General features: G+C 35.4%; 1 protein-coding gene across 2 annotated transcripts; it reads left to right on the plus strand.

Annotated features, from left to right (window-relative positions):
- The first annotated feature begins 4,188 nt into the window (after positions 1–4,188).
- LOC115984044 lies at positions 4,189–16,380 on the plus strand. 2 transcript variants are annotated; one of them, XM_031106923.1, is made up of 4 exons: positions 4,189–4,285; positions 4,318–4,526; positions 5,400–5,469; positions 15,395–16,380. In XM_031106923.1, the coding sequence occupies exons 1-4, from the start codon at positions 4,213–4,215 to the stop codon at positions 15,403–15,405; spliced, it is 363 nt and encodes a 120-aa protein (XP_030962783.1). In that variant the 5' UTR covers positions 4,189–4,212; the 3' UTR covers positions 15,406–16,380. The 2 variants fall into 2 exon arrangements, with proteins under 2 accessions (XP_030962783.1, XP_030962784.1); XM_031106924.1 differs by lacking the exon at positions 5,400–5,469.
- The last annotated feature ends 5,867 nt before the right edge of the window (positions 16,381–22,247 follow it).

Here is a 22,247-nt window from a genome sequence, read left to right on the forward strand (position 1 = left end):
CTTTCTTGCTTCCTCTACCATTGCTCCACTCAAACCTAAACTTGGCTCTGATACCAGTTGTAGGGAATTAACCCTAATTCCCAACCTATGAGGAAAAAAAAATAGAGAAAACACACGCTAAAGAAAACAATCACATGCACAAGATAATATTTACGTGGTTCGAAAATTTACCTACGTCCATGAAATTGTAGGGATTTCACTATTATTAGGGAAAAAATACAAAGTGTGGCTACAGTGTTTTCAGTCTCTCAAGAACAACAACAACTAAACCCTAATTACCAAAAACGGTTTCTATATCCTGCGCTCCGGCTTGGGCCGACACTCCATGGACTAAGCCTTAGTAAATCTCCCATTAAAAACCACGCAACATTATTCAGGTCGGGTTGGGTCGTCAACCGAATCAAACACAACTAGGCTCCACAAAACCCAACATGGAGAACATGGAGGCTGTCTTGAAAATCCCATCCTATACAGTAGGGGACAACTAATCGTGTCATCAAAAACTTCATGGCCTTTGAGCAATGTCATTAACCATATGAAACTTATATCTGTAATTACATTGTGCTATTAGATCATCTTATTAAAACTGAAAAAGATGTGGATCTGCTTGTTGAGAAAAAGTTTCTTGATAACTGGCTAGGTAGAGATGAGGCAGTGGTTAATCTGATCAACAAACTTTGCCATCAAATTGTGGAAGGTAATCATTCCTGTTACCATGATATCAGTGAATAGATTAATGAGCACTATATGGGTTATTGAAGCAAACTCATGGCATCCCTTAAAAGTCAATATCTTCGCGATTTTTGGCGAAACGGTATAACTGTCGCTAGAATTCTGGACCTGTTTTTGGCTTTCCGGAGTTTCCTTAGGCCTTTTGTCTCTCTTCGTTGAACATCTGTGGTTCAGTGTGTGTTTGTTGGAGACTTGGTGTGCTTTGCTTCTGATTGCTTTAGATCAGATGCATCTGAAGTTTGTAATAATATGCTTGGCTTCTAGCTAGTTTACCAAATTTATTCATGTTGTAAGATTGTTATAGTTGTTTCAAAACATTATGGACTGGAGAATCTGTATTTTCATTTTTCAGCAAATAAACCTCTATGCTCGTGAGTTATCACATGGAATTCTATGACATGTACGCTAATATCATTATTCTTGTATGCTTCAAAAATCTTTCCATTTCATATATAGCCAATTCGCTGGGCTCTTTGGTTCATAGAATGTTGTGAACATTACAACAAGATTATGAAAATGTGGCATATTACTCCATTTAGTTTGTTTATTTGTGCATAACATTTCGGTAATATAAGATTATCCAGAGATTGACATTACTATGATTAGCTCATGGTGATAATCCTGTAGTACAATGTAATAATTTATCTAAATGACAAGAACGTTCATGCCATAGCTTGTAATTATATTATTAGATAAGATGACTGCATTACACCCAATACTTCAAAATATGATCAAAATATCATTAGAAAAAATTACCACAATATTACACCAAAACATAAGAAAAATTATCAAAATATTCAAACCTTCAACACGATTGTAGTACCCCAATACCTCTTAGATGACAAAAAAATCCCAAAATCTTTGGAACGGCAAAAAAAAAAAAAAAAAAAAAAAAATCTAAATTCTCTAAAATGATCAAAATATCCAAATGTTTCCAAAAATAGCATCAAAACCGGCCTCCAAAATACCCTTAAGACCTCTAAATTGACTGAATATCTCCAATACCTCCAAAAGTGATTTAAATGCCCCTAAAATCTCCAAAATGACAAAACTACCTCTAAAGTCTAAACTCTTCAAATTGACCAAGATGCCTACCAAATCTAAATTTAACCAAAATACCCTCAAAATCTACAAAATGGCCAAAAGTACCATCTCTCCAAATCACCAAAATTAACTTGAAACTCCCAAATTGACTAAAGTTCCCACCCAAATGTCTCCCAGATAACCATTATACTCTCAAAACCTCCAAAATTATCAAAATATCACCCCCCCCCCCCAAAAATGCGTGAAACATCCAAAATGAACCAATAATCCAAAAAAAAAAAAAAAAAAACCTTTAAAGTGACTGAAATCCACCTCCCATACCTCTAAAATAACCAAGCCCCTCGTAAATCTCTAATATGAAAATAAGTACCCTTAAAATCTCCAAAATACCCATTGTACTTCGTTGTGTTTTAGCCTCATCGATTTCATGTTAGCCTTCAGCCTAAGCTTGTTGATTAGCGTGAATCTTTTTTTAGATTGAATTTAAGAGTTTAGGTGTGCACTCTACATTACTATTAGATTAAGATTAAGGATAAATAATAGTAGGTCGACAATTTGGTAATCTAAATGTAAAAGGGTTGTCATCTCATTTTCTAATAATCACATTCAAGGCATGTGACTACTAAAGTTAATTAACAGCAAGATGAACTATGGGGTACAAATAGTTAGGTTTGATTCTACTAGGGAATTGATCATGAGCTTTTATAGTTTGTGTTGCAAACAAGTACCCCAATGGTTTAGGGTGAATTTCTATAGTTAACCCAAATTTAAATTATATTCAACATTTTTAAAAAAAAAAAAACTATTAAATTCAAGTGTAAAATGCAATTAGACTTCCAAAACTTTTATAGGGCTGCACTTCTTGGGAAATTGCCTCAAATTCTTATTGTGACTTGGAAAACTAATTCGGTTTTCTACTTGAAAAAGAAAATATTAATTTGGTTATTTTTTGGGTTTCCTTTGTGTGAAAGGAAAGGCGGCTATTCCTTGGAATAGAATGTAAACCTCTTCATTGTCAAAGACATAATTTATTTCAGCTTGTCTACCATGTTTAGGAATTAAAGTCTTATAAATAGATATATAGTGTATGTAGCAAATGATTTGACAACTTTGGCCCAAGGGACCTCCCCTTTAGGGAGAGGAGACAATCTTAAAATTGAGCATGAAATCAAAAGAAAGGTAGATAAATTTTAGGTTTTCTCTAGGGAAATATTTTTGGGGTGCTACAACCATAAAAATTGTTGTATCCAAGGTGAGTGATTCTTAAGTGAGTTCTATTATTTTCTAAAGAGAAGGTGCATTGTATTTGGCGTAGATCTCAAGTTAGGCATAATCTTGAGAAGATATTGTAATTTATTTTATAATAGTGAATTTATTTGGAATTTGTCCCATGATTTTTCCTTTTGAGAATAAATGATTTTCCTAATTCTATGATTATGTGTGTGATTGACATCTTGACACGGTGACTGTTGTGATAAAGTTTTTGATTGATTAAAATTGTTAGTTGATTTTCTTAATTCAAGTAAGACTAAATTAGGATTCAATTAGTGGTATTAGAGCTGAGTTGATTTATTGGATTATTTCTTGTATGAATTATGAGATATATAGTACCGGTAGGTCCTGATGGAATTTGAGAGAAGATTATATTTGGTACAAGTTTGTAGTCAAAGTGTGCATGAGTATGGGTTAAGCTATTTAAGTGGTGTTTTTTTTTTTCAAGAAAAGGTTTTCTTTGATTAAGTTGGAGCTATCTCAAAAGGAAAAAAAAAAATGGTGATAGAATTTGAGATAAAGTGGAGATTTTTGTGAAATGCCTTAAATTCCTATCATAACTTGAAAAGTTAATTGGTTTTTTTGTTAAAGAAAGAAAAACTAAATTGGTTTCTTTTTTTTTTGGTTTCCTTGGTGTGGAAAAAAAAAAGGCTATTCCTAGAGTGGAAGAAAAGATTATTCCTTACCACATAAGTAATGAAATAGGAAGTCTTACAAATAGACAAGAATGTAAAGAATGTTTTGGCCCAAGAATTCTTTCCTTAAAATTAAGGGTGAAATAAAGAGAGAGGGAAACGTGAAAAAAGAAAAACACAAGACAACGTTGTTTTAGAGAGAGGGGACTGAATTAAACGAATTTGAAATTACACAACAAAATTGAAATTTAGGTAAAATTAGATACTGCAATTTTAAATCGATGGGCTTGGTGGGTTTTAGATACTTTCGTGAGTTAACGGGCTGGTTTGGTTTTTTTTTTTTTTGGTTGAATTAATGGGCTGGTTGTTTTACAATGCAGATGGTGTCATTATCATACCCACACATTAGTTCATCTATGTAAAGCCCATTAACAAAAAAGACAGACCCCATCCCCCAAGTTAAGCCCATGCAGAGAAAGGAAAAGCAAAGAATGTACAACAAATTTTAGATAGTCTACTGAAACGAGAGATGGGGGCAGAGCAAGACTCTCTGCAACTGCAAGAGCTAAAGCTGGAGAGGGCAAAGTTGAAGTTGGATCGCAGATGGAGGAGAACGAAGGCGGCGGTGCCGGTGGTGGTGGGACTGGGACTGAGACCTACAGCCACATCTGGTGGGCCCTAGCTAGTGCTGCTCAGTTGGGATGGGCCATATCTTCTTTCAGAAGAGGCCACGCCGGCGACTCCCACTTCATGCCTTTCAAAGCCTTCTCCGTCGCCTCCCTCTTCGTCGGCGCCACTGCCACCGCCGCCGTTTCCGTCCTCCACGTCTCCGGCATCCACAAGGTCCGCTTCTCTCTCTCTGTGTGTGGCATTTTAGGGGCTTTTTAGTCTTTCCAGTATCAAGTCAAGGCTGTGAAACAGTGTGGAACAACTTAAGTAAATAATTCATGTACTATTTATGAGAAAAAAAGAATCATAGGGAACTGTAACATAAACCATTTTCATTACGAAAAACTAAGGTGTCTTTGGTCTGTTTGTGTAAGTCTTTTTCGTCACTCAATTTTCATCACTCATCACTTAATTTTTTACATCCATTTACTTTCATCACTTAGTTTTCATCGTACACTATTTATCACATTATTTGGAGGCCACGCCTGTCACAGTGCAGTTTTTTTTTTTTTTTTTTTCCACTAGCAGCTTTTTTTTTTTTTTTTCTCCTCGGTTGGCTGTTTTGGGTCTGGGTTTTTTTTTCACTAAATTTGGTGAGTCTAGGTACTAAAGAAAAAAAAAAAAAAAGAATAGAACAAAACAGACAAACCAGTAAAAAAAAAAAAAAAAAAAAGAACGAACAGCCAACGCCAACCCAAAAAAAAAAAAAAGTTAAAAGGTGGTCAAAAGTTATGACTGTGAGTCTCTCGTGTGTTTATTTACAGAAATGTCATTGAGTTATGAGTTATGAAAACTGAAAACAGCCTTTTGTTGTTTTCAGTTTTCATAACTCATAACTTAAAAATTAGAGAATTGAGTGATAGAAACAGAGTTATTGTTTGGCCAAACAACCTTTTTGCTATGGGTCCCACCATTTTTGAGTTATAAATTATGGAAACTGAGAATTGAGTTACGGAAACACTTAAACCAAACAGGCTCTTAGTCGTTGCTTAAACTGTGTGTCTTTTTTTGTAGTTCATCTGACATGATTGAATATGTTGTCTGCAGATTTACTTTACTACTTGTGTAAGATGGGTCTCAAACAATCTTCAAAATTCGTATGATAGACTAAAAATAGGTACAGTTACTTATGTACGCTACATTAGATTCCTCAATTAAATTCAAACACAAGGTTGTATTGACTAATGAAGCATAACTAGTGTAATGTGTTTTAATTTAGTTGGGAAATGTAATGTACTTATGTTTTACCCCCCACAAAACCTTTTGAAATGGGCAGGTTAGATTTTTTTTGCCACATCGTCAATAATTTAAATTGAACCAAAATGGTGATAGTCAATGTTTGTTTAAATGTTGCTGATGTGACGAAATTTAGTTCACTTATTTCAATATGGATGGATAGGATTTCAGAAATTTTATGATGGAGTTCTCTTAAGAACTCTAGAGGATGGATCCATAGAAACACAGCCTGAGAACAAAAGCAAATGAACTTGTCTGTTCATTTGTCAACACTGTTTAATTTGAGTATGTTGATCATTGGATATATTGAAAGAGGAAAAAGAAAAACATTTGATGTGATTTTGGTCTTCTGTTAGTTGCAAAAAGTGTTTATCAATCACAGGTAACTTCTAGGGTTCTAGTCCTATTAGAGGCAGTGCTTATTTTAACTTTTTGCTGATTGCTTTTTGTTAAAGTGTGTTTAGCATAAGCTTATTTTAACTTTTTGCTGATTGCTTTTTGTTAAAGTGTGTTAAAATATAATTGTATTTTGAAATATAAAAAATGTGAGGTTTTAAAAATTTGTACATAAAAACTTAAAGCTAAAAATTAACCAAATAAGTAAAAAACAAACAAACAATAGATGATAAATTTTATTTCATTAATTAGTTTTACAAACTTTTTTTTAATATAGTTACATCAGCCTACACACTTGTTACTAATTACTTAAGAAGTTATTCAAATATTAATTTATTATTGAATCAAATTTGTCATTTCAATTTATAAATCTTTTGTAGTAAAATCAATAATTCTTTGTAAGGTTGAATTTATTCAACCATCTAATTGGCTTTATTCCGTGCCAAATTTGCTTGTAATTCAGCATTTAGTAACCCTGTATTTAGGTGGGTTTGATGTAAGGGTAGTGAGTGAGATAGAGTGAAGTTTGCTCAAGAGTGTGCAAGAAAACAGAGTGTCGCGGCTGGGTCTCGCGGGTGACTCGCGGCTTCAAGCCGCTAGAAGCAACCTCACGTGCCAAGCATGCTGGAAGGTGAACAGTCTGCTAGCTGGAGCACTACAGGACAAAACAGGACAACTGGCCATACGGTTATCTCGCGACTGGATCTCACGACTTAGTCAAGCCGCGAGGTCAAGCCGCGAGCCACCCCTGTTTTGTAGAATTCTGACGTTTCACATTCCTCTCCACTCCAGTATAAATACCCCTATTACCCACGATTGAAAGAGAGCTTCCAGAGAGAATTTTGAGAGAGAAACCCTAAAGAAAAACCAGATTTTTTCACTCACAATCTCTACCTTAGAATCTCTTCAAATTCCTCAACTCTCTTCCTCTCCATTGTTAAATCCTTGAGAGGCTTTATACCAAACCAGGTTCTCACCATTATCATCATTGTGAGTCTGCTGTTTGGATTTCTGGGAAGCAGTTAGGAAGGAACCAATCTTCATTGGTTGATGCTATGGTCTAGTAGCGGAATCCGGAAAGCTAGAAAAGAAAAAGGTTCGGCGCAACCTCGTTGGAGCAAGAAGCTTGGAGGGCTTAGGTGCACTGGGTAGATTAGGCTTGGAGGGTCTATTGCTGTCCTTGTATCCCAACTATATTTTCTAGTGGATTGATTACCGTTTGGAGGGCGGCGGAGAGGTTTTTCGCCGAGGACTTCGGTTTCCTCTTCGATAACACATCGCGTGTTGTCTTTGTGTTTGCATCTTCCTTCCTCTATCTTTGCCTTTAAATTATCTGCTGTGGATTTTATTTTGTTATGGCTTAGATAGTATTTAATCAATTTCGTATGATAGCATATGTTAAGTTTCCGCACACTAGTTGTTATGACATATTGCTTGAATTGATTAAGTTGTTATTTGGGGGTCTAAACATTCAAAGGTGTTTTATACACGTTTTTGAACTTTCAATTGGTATCAGAGCGGGTACACTGATATTGGTTTCATTACCATTGTGTGATCCTTGACTCCCTTTTGAGATGGATAGGTCTCAATCCCTAAATGCACCTTCATATTTTGATGGTAGTAATTATGCTTTTTGGAAGGTTCGAATGAGAGCTTTTCTGTGTTCTATTGATGAATCCGTTTGGGATGCTGTTGAGATTGGTTGGACCAAACCAGAGGCAGCAAAATCCACATGGGATAAGGCAGCACTTGCTGCATCTAATGCTAACAGTAAAGCACTCAATGCTATTTTCTGTGGTGTGTCTCCAGATGAATTTCACAGGATTTCTCATATTACCGTGGCCAAAGAAGCATGGGAGATTTTGGAAACTACCTATGAAGGCACAAATAAAGTGAAAGACACCAAGTTACAAATGCTGACCACTCGGTTTGAGGAGCTCAAAATGAGTGAGGATGAGTCTTTTGACTCTTTCTATGGGAAGTTAAATGAAGTGGTTGTCAGCAAGTTCAACTTGGGGGAGAAAACGGAGGACTCGAAGATTGTAAGAAAGATCCTTCGATCATTGCCGGAAAGTTTTCGAGCTAAAGTGACAGCAATAGAAGAGAGCAAGGACCTTGATGACATCAAAGTGCAAGAGCTGGTGGGTTCTCTGCAGACTTATGAGATGTCGCTGCCCAATCAACGGAAGAGTAAATCTCTTGCTCTAAAGACCATTAATGAGAAGGTAGAAGATCAAGACTCATCGGGAGAAGATGTGGTTGACAAAGATGTTGCATACCTTGTCAAGAATTTCAAAAAGTTTTTGAAATTCAAAAATAATGGCAAATTTGATGATAAAAGAAAATTCCAAAGTTCTGGAAGGGAGAAAAGGGAATTCAAAAGGAAAGATGGAAAAGAATCCCAACCTATACAAGGTGTCACTTGTTTCGAATGTAACGGGCATGGACACTTCAAAAAGGAATGTCCGAATTATTTGAAATCGAAAGGTAAAGTGTATGCCACGACCTTGAGTGACTCGGATTCGTCTGACTCAGAGTCTGAAGAGAGCTGTGATGGAGAGGGGAACTATTCGGCTTTTATGACTATTGCTCATGTTGAGTCGTCAGATGAACTGAATCTGCTTGTGCAAGACCTTGGAGAACATAGTGATGATGAATCACTAGGAATTGTTGAAGAATCGGATGCTGAAGTAGATGGAAGCAACGCGAATCTTTAGGAGAATTATAACTTACTTTTGGAGAAGTCCGGGGAATACACAAGGGTGGCCAAGGCTGCTGTGAGAAAAATGAAGAAGGCTGAGGAGGACTACAAAAGTCTCCTAATCCGATATAGGGAGGCCAAGTGTGAGATAGAAACTCTGAATGGAGAGTTGTCCGAAACTTACACAAAAGTAAGGTTTCTTGAGAGTGAGGTTGTGCAAGCTAATGCTAAAGTAGAGAGGGTTACCACCAAGAAGCTAGATGATGTTATATCATCTCAAAAGAGCTTCTCAGACAAATCCGGATTGGGATATACCGGAGGAGGTAGTTCGTCTGGAAATGTTAGTAAAGGAGTGAAGTTTGTAAAGGCTGAAGCTCCAGTTGTAGCTAACCTTACTGGTGAGAAGCTCGAGGTGGAGGAGAAGAAGAATTTGGTGAACCAACGGATGTTAAATCCTCGCAATCAGTTTACAGACAGATCTAAATCTCGTGCCAAGTCACGTCCTCGACCACAAAGAGGTTCTAGAGGAACTTATGTGTGCCACTACTGCGGACTTCAAGGGCATACTCGACCAAATTGCCAAAAGCTGAGAGCAAAGAATAGTGCAACCCCTCAAAGGTCAGGAGGACCTAGAAATGAGAGAAGAAGTTGGGCTGGAGATCAATCTAGAGATCAGAATGGTGATCCCGGAATGATGAACGTGATGAAGATGATTGGTGCATTCACCAACTGCTTGGAAAGCTTCTCACGAAGGTTTGAAAGCCCTAACTCCCGTACCCAATCCTATAAGGAAATCACCCCAAACGCAAGTGACGTGAGGGTGAATAAGGGTACTCATGCATAAACATTACAACATGTCCATGCATCAATACTTCCTATGCTATGTGACTATGTTTGATTGTTTTGCTTGCTATTTTTGCTGATTGGTTGTTTGTGTGTCTTTTTGTACATTTCTTTAATTTTGTCTTATCGATCTTTTTGTTTCTTGTGTCAAAAAATCCAAAAATCACATAAAAAAAATAGAAAATCAAAAAGCTTGATTGACTTTGTTGAGTTTTTGTCTCAAAACTTGTTTTGCCTTGTACCTTTGTGCTAATGGCTTTGTGCATTTTCGAGCATTGCTTGTATTTATGCACTTATATCACTGTGGGAAAAATCTTGAAATCTTTGTGATTGTTGTAAATAGATCTTCAAACTTGTCATGAATGATTAGTGAATGGTTTTGTTGATCTTGAGACTTGCATAGACTTGTGTCTATATATCTTCCCACTCTTTATTTTTGTTTTGCTAAAAGGAGCTCTCCAATTGTAAATCTCCAAATGAAAAGAGATATTGAGCTGCAAAAGCCTGTCGCACACTCTAGTATTTGACTAGGAAAAAGGGTAAGCGACCTTATATTGAAGTGAATGTTTATTCAAAAAGCCAAAGGCTTATTCATTAAAGTGAAATATCAAATATCACTCTCACAATGAGAGGTGATTGACTCAAAAGATCAAAAAGATCAAATGTTATGATTGAAAGTGGAGTCAAATGTAAAGCTCCAAATCATGTTATCAAGTTTATGTGGGAGGTCATATATACATATTTCTATAATTGAGATGGGTCACATGATCTAGTGCTAATTGTGTATGCCTTGGTTGAATTGATCATTGAAGCTTCACATTAGACGAAGGACTATCTCATTGTTGATATCCACTCACAACACACAAGTTTATGTTCAATAAATGCCATATTCATTTGTGTGATTGTACTTGATGAAATGTGTTTTCACATGCTCAATCTTTGTTAATTCAAGCACAAAAAGATTTTTGAGTATTTTAGGTGTTTTTGGAAAGTATTTTGCTTGAAAAATCTGAAAATTTCAAAAATCCTGTTTTGCTTTGTTTTGGCGGCTCAGTCGCGGGTATGTCAAGTCGCGAGCCTCAGTCGCACCTTCGCTGGTAATTTCTGGCGACTTGTTCGCGAGTGGAAGGTCCAGTCGCGAGGTTACTCAGAGATTTTCGCGGCTCAGCTCGCGACTCACTCGCGGGTAGACCTTCCAGTCGCGAAAAACACTTAGAAAATTTTTTTTTAAATTTTTGGTCTTGTGTGTTTTGGCGGCTTGAGCTGGCGACTGTGTGGCGACTTAATCCAGTCGCGAAAATCGCGTGTTTTGCAGAAATAAGGGCAGTTTTAAAACTTGTTTCAGTTTTCCCTCGAATATTTGTGACTGTTCATCTTCTCCCTCCCAAACACTCCGTGCTCCCATTTCCAATCTCCATTGTTGCATACTTGTAGCTCAAAATCTTCAAGTCACAGGTATGGGGTTTCTGTTCTGCCACTCTTTTCTACTTGATTTTGTGTTTTTCCCTTTGATCTTTCGCATATATTTGTGTTTTAGAAATGGGTTTGTGTTTCGGAATTTGCTCCTTGTTCACGCTTAGATTGCGGATGCTGCTGCTAGAATATGATTTGTTCTTAGTTGTTTCACTATTACTCTTCATTCTGTGCTTAGCTATGTGATTCTTTGATTTTCACTGATCTTTGAGCTGTTGAGTTGTTTCAATTTTTTTTGGGGTTGTGAGTTTAATGTGCTAAATATGCCTGCTCTTTTGTGTTAATCTTTTGGGAGCATATGTGTGCTTCACAATATTGTTTATGTGTCATATCATTTTCAGTTTTTGTCTCATTGACATATAACTGCCTTTAAGTTAGTTTCTATATCTGATGCTGTTATGTGTATTTCCTATCTTAGGCTTGCTTTTCCATGTGATTGATCTAAATAGCCTGTGTTTAAATGCTTCAAGTTCAGTTGTATGGATGATATCTCTTTGATAATTACATGAGACTAACTTGTTTTACACGTATATTGCTCTGTATTGTTGTGGCCTCTTCTGATTGATCACAGATGGCTCCCTCGCCTCCTAAGAAGAAAACTACTGCGAAGAAGGCTGACAAAAGGTTGAAAATGGACTCTAAGCTTTTTAGGTCAGTTCATCACTTTGAGAGATACAGGGATAACTTCTTGAGTGCAGGAATTATTCAAGAGAGATTTGTTGATTTGGAGGATTTAAGACAAACCTTTATCCCCAGTTGTTTTGAAGGTAGAGGATGGGAAAAACTTCTGAGTGATTTCCCTGTAGTTTGTGAACCCCTGATTAGGGAATTTTACTCAAATGCTGTGATAAAGGAGAATGAGTTAAGCTGCTGGGTTAGAGGGAAAGAATTCATTGTAGATGCTCATGTCATAGATGAGGCACTAGGACTTGAAGGATTAGATGATGAGGAGTTTATCAACTACAAGGATAGGAGTGTATCCATTGAAACAGTTCAACAAAGGATAGGGGGGCAGAGAGAAGGAAAATGTTTGAATACCACTGCCTTTCCAGTGGACATGAGGTGCCTAACAATCATCATGATGTTTAACCTCTATCCCATTAAGAAGTTGACTACCATCAATTGTGCTAGAGCAATCTTTCTGATGGATCTCAAAGAAAAGAACTTCATAGACATAAGTTCCCACATATATGACATCATTGTGGATGAGACAAGAACAACCTCTAGACCAAAACTGATCTTTCCCAGTTTGCTTATGAGGATTTTTAGAAGGAAGGGTGTTCCTATCCCACAAGACATCAGTCCCATGTCCACACCTTCTGCAATTAACAGGCTTACCTGCAAAAGGATAAGTGTTAGACTTCCAGGAGAAGAAGATGAAGGTGATGAAGGAGAAGGTGTCCCAATGGAGACTGAAGCAGAGGCAGCCGGGCATCCATCAACCTCAACACCCAGGAGGAGTGGCAAAAGACCCAGAGCATCAACTTCTTCAGATACTCCTCCAGATGCTTTCCAAATCATTCTGGAAAGACTTGATGGGATCAGAGAAGTCCAGACTGAGCACTCTGAGAGGATGAAAGCTATGCAGGATCAGATTGATGTTTTGTCTGCAAAACTTGACAGCTTCACCACTCAGCCTGAACACTGACCATTTGGCCATTCCTGACAAAAAGGGGGAGATGTTTCTGTTGAGGATGGACTGAGAAGCAGAAGAGCAGCCCTTAAGGGGGAGTAATGTGTTGAGGGGGAGTCATGTTTTAAGTACTTTTAGTGGTTTATGGGTTTGATACACTATGTTTTTTTGGTGTATTGTTTCTAACTCTTAACTTATACTCTTGGTTTAAAGTTTAATATATTTTGATGATGTTATTCAGGATGTTTGGTTTTGTACCCATGTGCTTATGTAAGCTTTTAGGGTTTATGTCTTTTGCATGTTTGTAGGCTTTATGGTTTGTACCTTGCCTAGTGCAGCCTTTATACTATGTTGAAATCAGTACTTTAATCTAAATGTTATGCATTTTGGTTTATGTACTGTCACTCTTGTGCCCTTGTAGGATTGTTCCTAGATGCATATGCCTTGTGTGATATGCATTAGTTGAGTGTTGTGCATACAAGTGTCTTGCCTTGTGCTTGTTAACTTGTATGTCCTTGTGTTCATTCCAAGTGTGGATGAGCACTGTGATCACTACCTTGTGGTGTTCAATTGGTTGATCAAGCCATGGTTTGTTTCATAACTCCATCTTTGCTTGATCAAATATTGCCTGTTTCATATGCATTTTATAATTTTCTGCTTACAATGATCATGGTGTATTGTTGTGTTTCAGGAGTATTATGATCATATGATTCAAGTGCTTCACAGCTTCTAGAGTTAGGTGTGAGTGAGTTTTGTTCAACTGTTCCCAACTCACATGTTAAGTCTAGAGTCTGTTTTAGGGTTTTGTCACGGAATAGCCAAAGGGGGAGATTGTAAGGTTGAATTTATTCAACCATCTAATTGGCTTTATTTCGTGCCAAATTTGCTTGTAATTCAGCATTTAGTAACCCTGTATTTAGGTGGGTTTGATGTAAGGGTAGTGAGTGAGATAGAGTGAAGTTTGCTCAAGAGTGTGCAAGAAACAGAGTGTCGCGGCTGGGTCTCGCGGGTGACTCGCGGCTTCAAGCCGCCAGAAGCAACCTCACGTGCCAAGCATGCTGGAAGGTGAACAGTCTGCTAGCTGGAGCACTACAGGACAAAACAGGACAACTGGCCATACGGTTATCTCGCGACTGGATCTCGCGACTTAGTCAAGCCGCGAGGTCAAGCCGCGAGCCACCCCTGTTTTGTAGAATTCTGACGTTTCACATTCCTCTCCACTCCAGTATAAATACCCCTATTACCCACGATTGAAAGAGAGCTTCCAGAGAGAATTTTGAGAGAGAAACCCTAAAGAAAAACCAGATTGTTTCACCCACAATCTCTACCTTAGAATCTCTTCAAATTCCTCAACTCTCTTCCTCTCCATTGTTAAATCCTTGAGAGGCATTATACCAAACCAGGTTCTCACCATCATCATCTTTGTGAGTCTGCTGTTTGGATTTCTGGGAAGCAGTTAGGAAGGAACCAATCTTCATTGGTTGATGCTACGGTCTAGTAGCGGAATCCGGAAAGCTAGAAAAGAAAAAGGTTCGGCGCAACCTCGTTGGAGCAAGAAGCTTGGAGGGCTTAGGTGCACTGGGTAGATTAGGCTTGGAGGGTCTATTGCTGTCCTTGTATCCCAACTATATTTTCTAGTGGATTGATTACCGCTTGGAGGGCGGCGGAGAGGTTTTTCGCCGAGGACTTCGGTTTCCTCTTCGATAACACATCGCGTGTTGTCTTTGTGTTTGCATCTTCCTTCCTCTATCTTTGCCTTTAAATTATCTGCTGTGGATTTTATTTTGTTATGGCTTAGATAGTATTTAATCAATTTCGTATGATAGCATATGTTAAGTTTCCGCACACTAGTTGTTATGACATATTGCTTGAATTGATTAAGTTGTTATTTGGGGGTCTAAACATTCAAAGGTGTTTTATACACGTTTTTGAACTTTCATTCTTTTTAGCATATTTCTTTTTAAAAAACAGCATAAGCCATCCATTTTCAGTTTCTTTATTTATTTTTTTTTTTTTGGGGGCATGCAAACCTACAAACTGTTAAAAAAGGTTGGCAGTGCTCCCTGGTGGTAACTTGCCCATGCCATGATAAGCATTGAACAAAACAGATATTCTTTCCTCATATTTTCTGGAAATAGAATTTCTTTGTTTAGTTTCTACCTATTGTTTGATATATTTAGTTGTTAACCAGTATTTGGTGATGATGGTAACAGAATGAGTCATCTAATTTGTTATTTGAAGTTGAGTTGAGTCCTTTCCCCCAACTTGATTTTTTTTTCAAGTATGAGTGATTTTAGCTGGGGTGTACTGAGAGCATTAATGCTTGAAAAGTTTTCCAACACATGTGAGCTCTATTTTACCTTTATTGGTTCTGAATTTTGAACCTCCTAACTGGAATTATGCCCTTTTGGCCATATATAAAACTGAGCTATTTCGTTGGTGTGTCATTACTTGGAAGGGATTGTGTTTCAATTATATTTTTGCTCCATTGCTTTGAGTTAAATTTTGGGTGTAAAAAGATGTTCTCTTTCTTTTGGCAGATGTTAGAGAAAATCTTTTAAACTTTTATTTCTTTTTTCTCTTCTCTTTTTCTTCTTCCAACCTCCCGGCAGTTAGAGTCAAGTACTTTTACCTCTTTTTTTCAACCTAAATTTCTACTTTTTCTATTCTCATCTCCAAACATACTTCAAACCCTCTATGATGTCACCTAAAATCCTAATTTTTAATTCTATACTAAGCTGATTTTTTTTGCCTACTCAGAAAGAGGATAGCAAGTTACAATCAGCCTTCTAATTCTGTCTGCACAACACATGAGTTGGAAGTTGGGAAGGCCATCAGTGCAGGGTGAGACTCTTTGTATAGTTTTGTTGGATATAAAGTAGGGATGGTTTTGGCATGATGCTTGGAGTGGTATTAGTCATTTGGTTCCTTTATTTCTTAAGCTGTTCTAGCTAGTTGCAAATAAAGATGCTATGATGTTTGAAATTTGAATATATGGAGGTGATTTATGGTATTAGTCATTGGAATCCATTTGAGGCCTGTTCAAAATTGGACTAATTTCTTTGTGGTGGTGTTCTCAGCTTGGATCAGTATGGGTATGGAAGACAAGGTGTTTCAGAAATTAAATAAAAATGGTTGTTTTTGTGCTCATTTGTATTATGAGGCATTATAAAGGAACTAATATGCTTTGGGAATGTACCAGTGCTCAAAAATGTTGGTTAGAATCAGGGGTGTTGAAAAAGCTCTCGTTGGGTCAGCATATGCCTTTCATTGAACTGGTGGGAAAAGTGTTGCAAACACTTCACACACTGGATCCGAAGATATTTTTCGTGGCTATATGGATGTAAAAGAAATGCTCAATGGAGAATAGAGACAAATCATTTTAAGATGAACATGGCACCGACATCTTTCATTGCAACCAACAGAGTGAGCTTTGGGATTGTTATTATAGACAGCAATGGAGCAGTTATGGTGGCTTGCAGAGACCAGCTTCCTCTCTGGGTGATCAACTACGGATGGCAGCCTACTTATCACTGAAAGCCTTGATGGTTATCGAGTTTACAAATAGCTCCTTGCACTGCTTAACTCAGAGGAACCTTGCCTATTGGAGATTTCAGATTTGGTGGAACCTATTCGATCTTTTTGTTGCATTGATCCTTACTTTAGCATAGTTGAATTCAATTGGAGAATCTAAAATAACTAATTTTGTCAAAGATAAAGAGCGCCTATAAGGGTGATTTTATTTATGTGGACTTGTTCTTTTGGAAAGTTACGATAGACAATTTTATGTAGTGAGTATGTTGATCTATCGTTGCTTCAAGAAAACACAGTGGTAGCTAGCATCCAACTAGTGACCCATTTGACAAGAGTTCTGAACTGGACTTCCCCCAAAATCATAGTTAACCATCAATGTAATAAGGCGAATAATAATTAAAAAAAACAAACAATATGTTAATTAGAATAGCAAATACGAAAATTTTAGCTAGAATTTTTACTAAGACATCGTTATGAGGCTGATGTTAATGCTCTTGCATAGGTCCTATATCTTCTTCTAACTATGGCAATGGTGCACATTCATTCACATTGGAATTTATCATGTGGTGCTGAATTTAAGTGTCAAGGGTATCTCTCATGAGGCACTTGGTCCTGCTTTGGTGGATTTTGAGCGGATAAGTATCAAAATGCTTTCTGAGTGGAGGATAATAAGTACTTTAATATCTATTTACAAGAACAAGGGAGATTCAAAACTGTACAAATTACTATGAAATTAAACTTCTGAGCCACACTATAAAACTTTGGAAAAAAAAGTGATCGAGTATAGGTTAAGACATGAAACAACAATATCGGAGAATCAATTTAGTTTTATGCCAAAACAAACTACCCGTGAAGCTATTTTCTTATTTAGATGTTTAATGGAAATATACATAGAGGCTTGTAAAAATTTTAATATGGTTTTCATTGATTTAGAGAAAGCAATGATACGATCCTTAAAAGGATTAAGTGGTGGGTTTTGGAAAAGAAAGGAGTTCATCTGAAGTATATTAAGTTGGTTAAGGATATAAATGATGAAGTTGTAATTAGTGTGAGAACAACTGGAAGAATCACAAGTGAATTTCCTATCACTATATGTTTGTATCAAGGATCAACATTAAGACCATATCTCTTTTAATGGTGATGGATGAGCTCACTAAGTCAATTTAATAGGAAGCCCTTGGTGTATGCCTTTTGCTTATGATATAGTTTTATGGGATAAAATTAGAAGTGAAGTTAATGCCATATTAGAATTTTGGCGAAGCGCTCTAGAATTTAAAGGCTTTCGATAAGACTTGATGGTTAAGAGATACTAAAGAGTGACGAAATCTTAGATCAATAATTCATAAATATAGAAAGATTGATGAGGATTTGAATTATAGGATAAGGACAGGGTGGATGAAATGTAGAAATATCTCAGAAGTTTTGTACAATCATAGAATACCTATTAAGTTGAAGGGAAATTTTTATAAGACTAATATATGACTAGCTTTGCTTTATGGTTATGAATATTGGACTATTAAGAAGTAATGTATTCATAAAATTTACCTCTGCCCTTGTTGTTTGGCCTTAGCTTATTTGACTTGATTTGTTTGTTATTAGTTTTTACTTCACAATAACAAGTTAGTCAATCTTAGCAATGGCAAGATTTTGACTTATGGCACTCTATCTAAGCATTGTTCTCTACCCAACTCATAAGATGTGAGTGACACCATAAATTAATCTTTTCTTTGGTAAACAACAATTTCAATGGTCCTTCTTATGACCAATCTATAGCAAGTCTTCATCTTACAATGAAATTAATGCCAAAACCACACCAAACGGTGGTCTGATGGTAGGAATTCCTCCCAACTTATCACATTGCAAGTTTGACGTTGTAGGTTCAATCAGTGGTATGTCTCACCTAGTGTTGGGGTGGTCCAATGCCATGCACAACAGGGTTTAAGTGGGCCAAAAAAAAGAAAAACACCTACAAATTCCATTTTCAATAGAATAATAAAAATATATTAAAAATTGCATTAGTGAGGGAGATTCCATTGTACATCTTCATGGTTCTTAATAGTTGAGATGTACATAAAAATCTTATCTATTTGAAAATGAAAGGTTCAGTTATTTAATTTAATTGTGACTCTTTTTTTTTTTGAAATATAGTTTGAACTTATGACGTACACTCTTAATAATTGTTCGTTATCGTTAGATAGTTTTTGCTGTCGGTAGATCACTTATTCTACAAAAAGAGACTACCAAATGAGTTAATTAAAACCCACAATTGTTTTATTTTATTTTATTTTTTTGATAAGAACTATAACTCACATTTAATTGTGACTTATGTTCACAAAAACAAGATGCCAATCCTAGCAATTGCATAATATTGATGCGTGGCACCTTATCTTATCTCTTTTCTTTTTTCTTTTTTTCTTTTATTTTATTTTATTTTATTTATTTTTTTAATTGTGGCTAGCTCATAGAATGCACAAATTTATTTTCATGTAAAAGATGAAGCGCTCCTTTCATAGAACTTGATTAATGTTTTGTGAGTGGAGCGTTTCGCTGTTTCCCCTTTGTAGAATTGAGTGAGTATAGTGACACCACAATATAAATCTTTAGTCTTCTATCAAAAGACAATGACATAGGACCTTTGTCATTGTCTTTTTATTTTTATTTTTATTTTTTTTTCAACAAAAAAAAAATGACAATGGTCCTATAATCGATGACCAAATCAACAAGAAGTCTTTGTTTCACATGGTTGCAGTTGCAACTTGCAGGTGTAGCCAATAGCCAATAGGATCGAGTAAGTTTAGTATCACAACTATTTTTACAATTTTAATATAATTTGTTTATATGATAACTTGTTAGCAGTAAAATTGTGGATTTGCATGAATTTTTTTTTTTACTTTTTACAACTCGCCACATATACGAATTGCGGTCAAAATTGTCAAAATCATTATGGTAATAGACTTACTCAAGTAGGAAAAGTCTTTGTTTCTTCACATGTTAGCGTTTAATGAAACAAATCGAGACAGAGTGGTGGGAGCAAATTTCATTTGTGAGGGATACTACATGGTACATATAAAAAAGTTTTACATACGTATTTGAAAATGTGATCTACCATTTTAGTTTAGTTCAGAATGGAAATTGTGAAATAATTATATTTAAATAGAAAAAATTAACTTACAAATTGGATTGGAGGAAAGTTCCTCTGGTAGTTTATTTATTTATTTTAGGAATGCTACATGGTAATTGAAAAGACAATCCGCGAGTACTTTTATTTGCATGATATTTTCAAATGATACATGATTTATTTAAATAATACACATGATTAATCTTAAAAATCTTCATTTAAATGGGTTTGAGGGGATTTCTCAAAACCAATTTGAAGTCTATTTAAAAAGGCCAACTAGAGAACCATAAAGGAATCTCTTGAATTGTGGTGCTTGACCAGCCCACCATTCCTCTGATGTCGGCAACTGTAGACTCCGGCCTCCATCCTGAATCCCGATCTGCTCTAAGTATTTTTTTCTCTCCTTCAACTTCAAAACTTAACATTGATTTTGATATGATTTTTCTCTCTCCACTATTACAATGCTATTTGGTATTAGTGTTTAAACAACAGTTTTTAGTATTTAAATAACAATAACACTTCTGACACATATTTCTATAACACTCAAATATGTATTTTCATAATACTGAAAATTGAACAACGATACTAGAAATCTCTAACCAAAATTTGTGAATTTGTCATATGTGATTGTGGTGTTTTTTTTTTTTTTTTTTTTTTTTTTAGGGGGATTGTGAATTAAATTTAAATATGTGGATCTGTGTGTTTAGGAGTCTTTGTGTTATTTTTTATTTTTTTATTTTTAAAATTTTTTTTTTTGCAGCTACTAAATGTCTGAGATAGTGAGAAGTGAGTTGTGAATAAAGTAATAATATAGAGAGAGAGAGTTTGTAGAGAATATTTGTTGGTAGTAGGGCAATAATAGGAAACAAACGATAGGTCCCCACAAAAAAAAGGTAAAACTGGAAAAGAAGAAAAGTAGTGCATTATAATTTCATAGTAGTGGGGTACGTAATAGTGACAATTTGACAGAGATAGAGAGACAAAGACAAAATACACAATATAAAAAAAAATGTCACACAAATTTAACAAAATTAAATTGTGACTTGCCAACATAGCTAACTCATAATTTTATAACTAATATTTTTAAATTAGATAAATGGAAAATGATTTTTTGACGAACTCTTTGATGTTATACACTAAAAGGGACATAGCTTTAACATTTAATTTGGATTCAATTATAGATGATTTCGAAGATTTAAAAGAGCGTCAAATTCCCTTTTTCATAAATAATGTATTAAGAAATAATAGTGTTGTGTGTCTTTTGTCTTTGTTTGTAGATGATTACATATTAATATATTAAGAAACATTGATTTGTGTTTTGTTAATACTATATGGATGCTTATTTAAGTTTTGTTTTGTTTGTTTTTTTTTTTTTTTTTTCACTTATCGCCAGCCCTCTAGCTTGAAATTCTGGGTCCGTCCCTACTTGAATACACAAAGGAAGAACTTTATTATAAAATCTATCCTATGAAAAGAAAAGAAAAATAGTTGGAATTTTTAATTGATACAAAAATTTCAGTTTTCTTTTGTAAGCTTAGGACCAACTTATAGGTTATAAAAACTGGCTTCATAAGTGAAAAAATTCTTAAGAATATATATCCTAAATATACTAACCTTATTTTGACTTAAAACAAATTTCAGTTTTCTTTTGTAAGCTTAGGACCAACTTATAGGTTATACAAACTGGCTTCATAAGTGAAAATATTCTTCAAAATATATATCCTAAATATACTAACCTTATTTTGACCTAAAAGAAAAACTAAATACAATTAAAAATGAGTAAACCAAACCCTAAATATCCATAAAGTGTATATAAGTATCAAATATTAATAAATAATAAAAAATTTGTATATATTTCTCAAACATTGGTTATTCAATGAATAGGGAACCACACCATAGTCACAACCCATTAATAAGATAGCCATGATTGAATTCTGTAACCAAACTTAGTCCAGTTAAGTATGAAAGTTCAAAATTGTTCATTTCATTCTATATTGAACATAATTCAAGTTTATGCTTATCACCAAACTTTAATGTATATTCTCAAATTGAAATAGAGTGCCAACCAAAATTGATAATAGATTATAAAATTAGTTTTCAAGATTTGTAAATATCTTACATGTTTTTATTCTTTGTCAAATTAGTTATCTAATATGGCATTTGTAATTTTGTTTTATGTTTTGGGATGTTGATATTGTGTAAAAATGAAACTTGTGTATTTGTTTTACTTATCCTTTGTGCTATTTTGTTTTGGTTAGTAATGTTGGGATTTGTATAATTTTAAAATTATTGAATAAGTATTAATTTGTTTAGCTAAGCTCATTCTTGATATGAATGGTGAATTAAAAGTAATGTATTTTTACATCAAATAATTTGTTGCGTGACTTTCCAAATGGCAAACACATATTGTTTTCTTAAATAAAAAGAATTTTATGTGAAAAATATAGGTTAACCCGACCCGACCTAACTTGTAACCTGATTGACCCAACCCATTTCTAACTCGCTTAAAATGACCTTTTTTACCCGCAACTCGATTGACCTGACCCGAACCCAACCCGACCTGCCCATTTGTCACATCTATTAGTTGTGAAGAGAGGCCCAACCCGGCCAGGCCCATCAAATCCAAAATCAAGCTAAGAGTCAATGCGCCTAAGTGCATTTGCCAAGGAGAATATCACCTAATTTGGTGTCCGTTTAGGAATAGCTTATTTAGTTCAAATTGAAAATTTTTTACTAAAATTACTATAGATAAAAGTAAAAATTAGCTGAAATAATACAGTGGGATCCATGAATAGTACCAAAAAGTGTAATAAGACTCATGAATAATAGCAAAAATAAGTTAAATAGTAAAATAAGCTGGCAAAAATAATCAATGCTAAACGCACACTTGATCTGCAGTGGTGAATATGTCTAAGGTATTCGGGCGAAGAGCTAGTGCACCTAGGGAAGCATGTATGCAGA

Source organism: Quercus lobata, chromosome 4 (assembly GCF_001633185.2).
Source record: "Quercus lobata isolate SW786 chromosome 4, ValleyOak3.0 Primary Assembly, whole genome shotgun sequence".
Classification (NCBI taxonomy): domain Eukaryota; kingdom Viridiplantae; phylum Streptophyta; class Magnoliopsida; order Fagales; family Fagaceae; genus Quercus; species Quercus lobata.

Excerpts from the sequence above, each read along its gene's own strand:
- LOC115984044 (XM_031106923.1), top strand. The coding sequence starts at position 4,213 with ATGGGGGCAGAGCAAGACTCTCTGCAACTGCAAGAGCTAAAGCTGGAG. Across the intron at positions 4,286-4,317 it reads AAAGTTGAAGTTGGATCGCA|GTGGTGGGACTGGGACTGAG; the intron begins GATGGAGGAGAA and ends GCGGTGCCGGTG. Across the intron at positions 4,527-5,399 it reads ACGTCTCCGGCATCCACAAG|ATTTACTTTACTACTTGTGT; the intron begins GTCCGCTTCTCT and ends TGTTGTCTGCAG.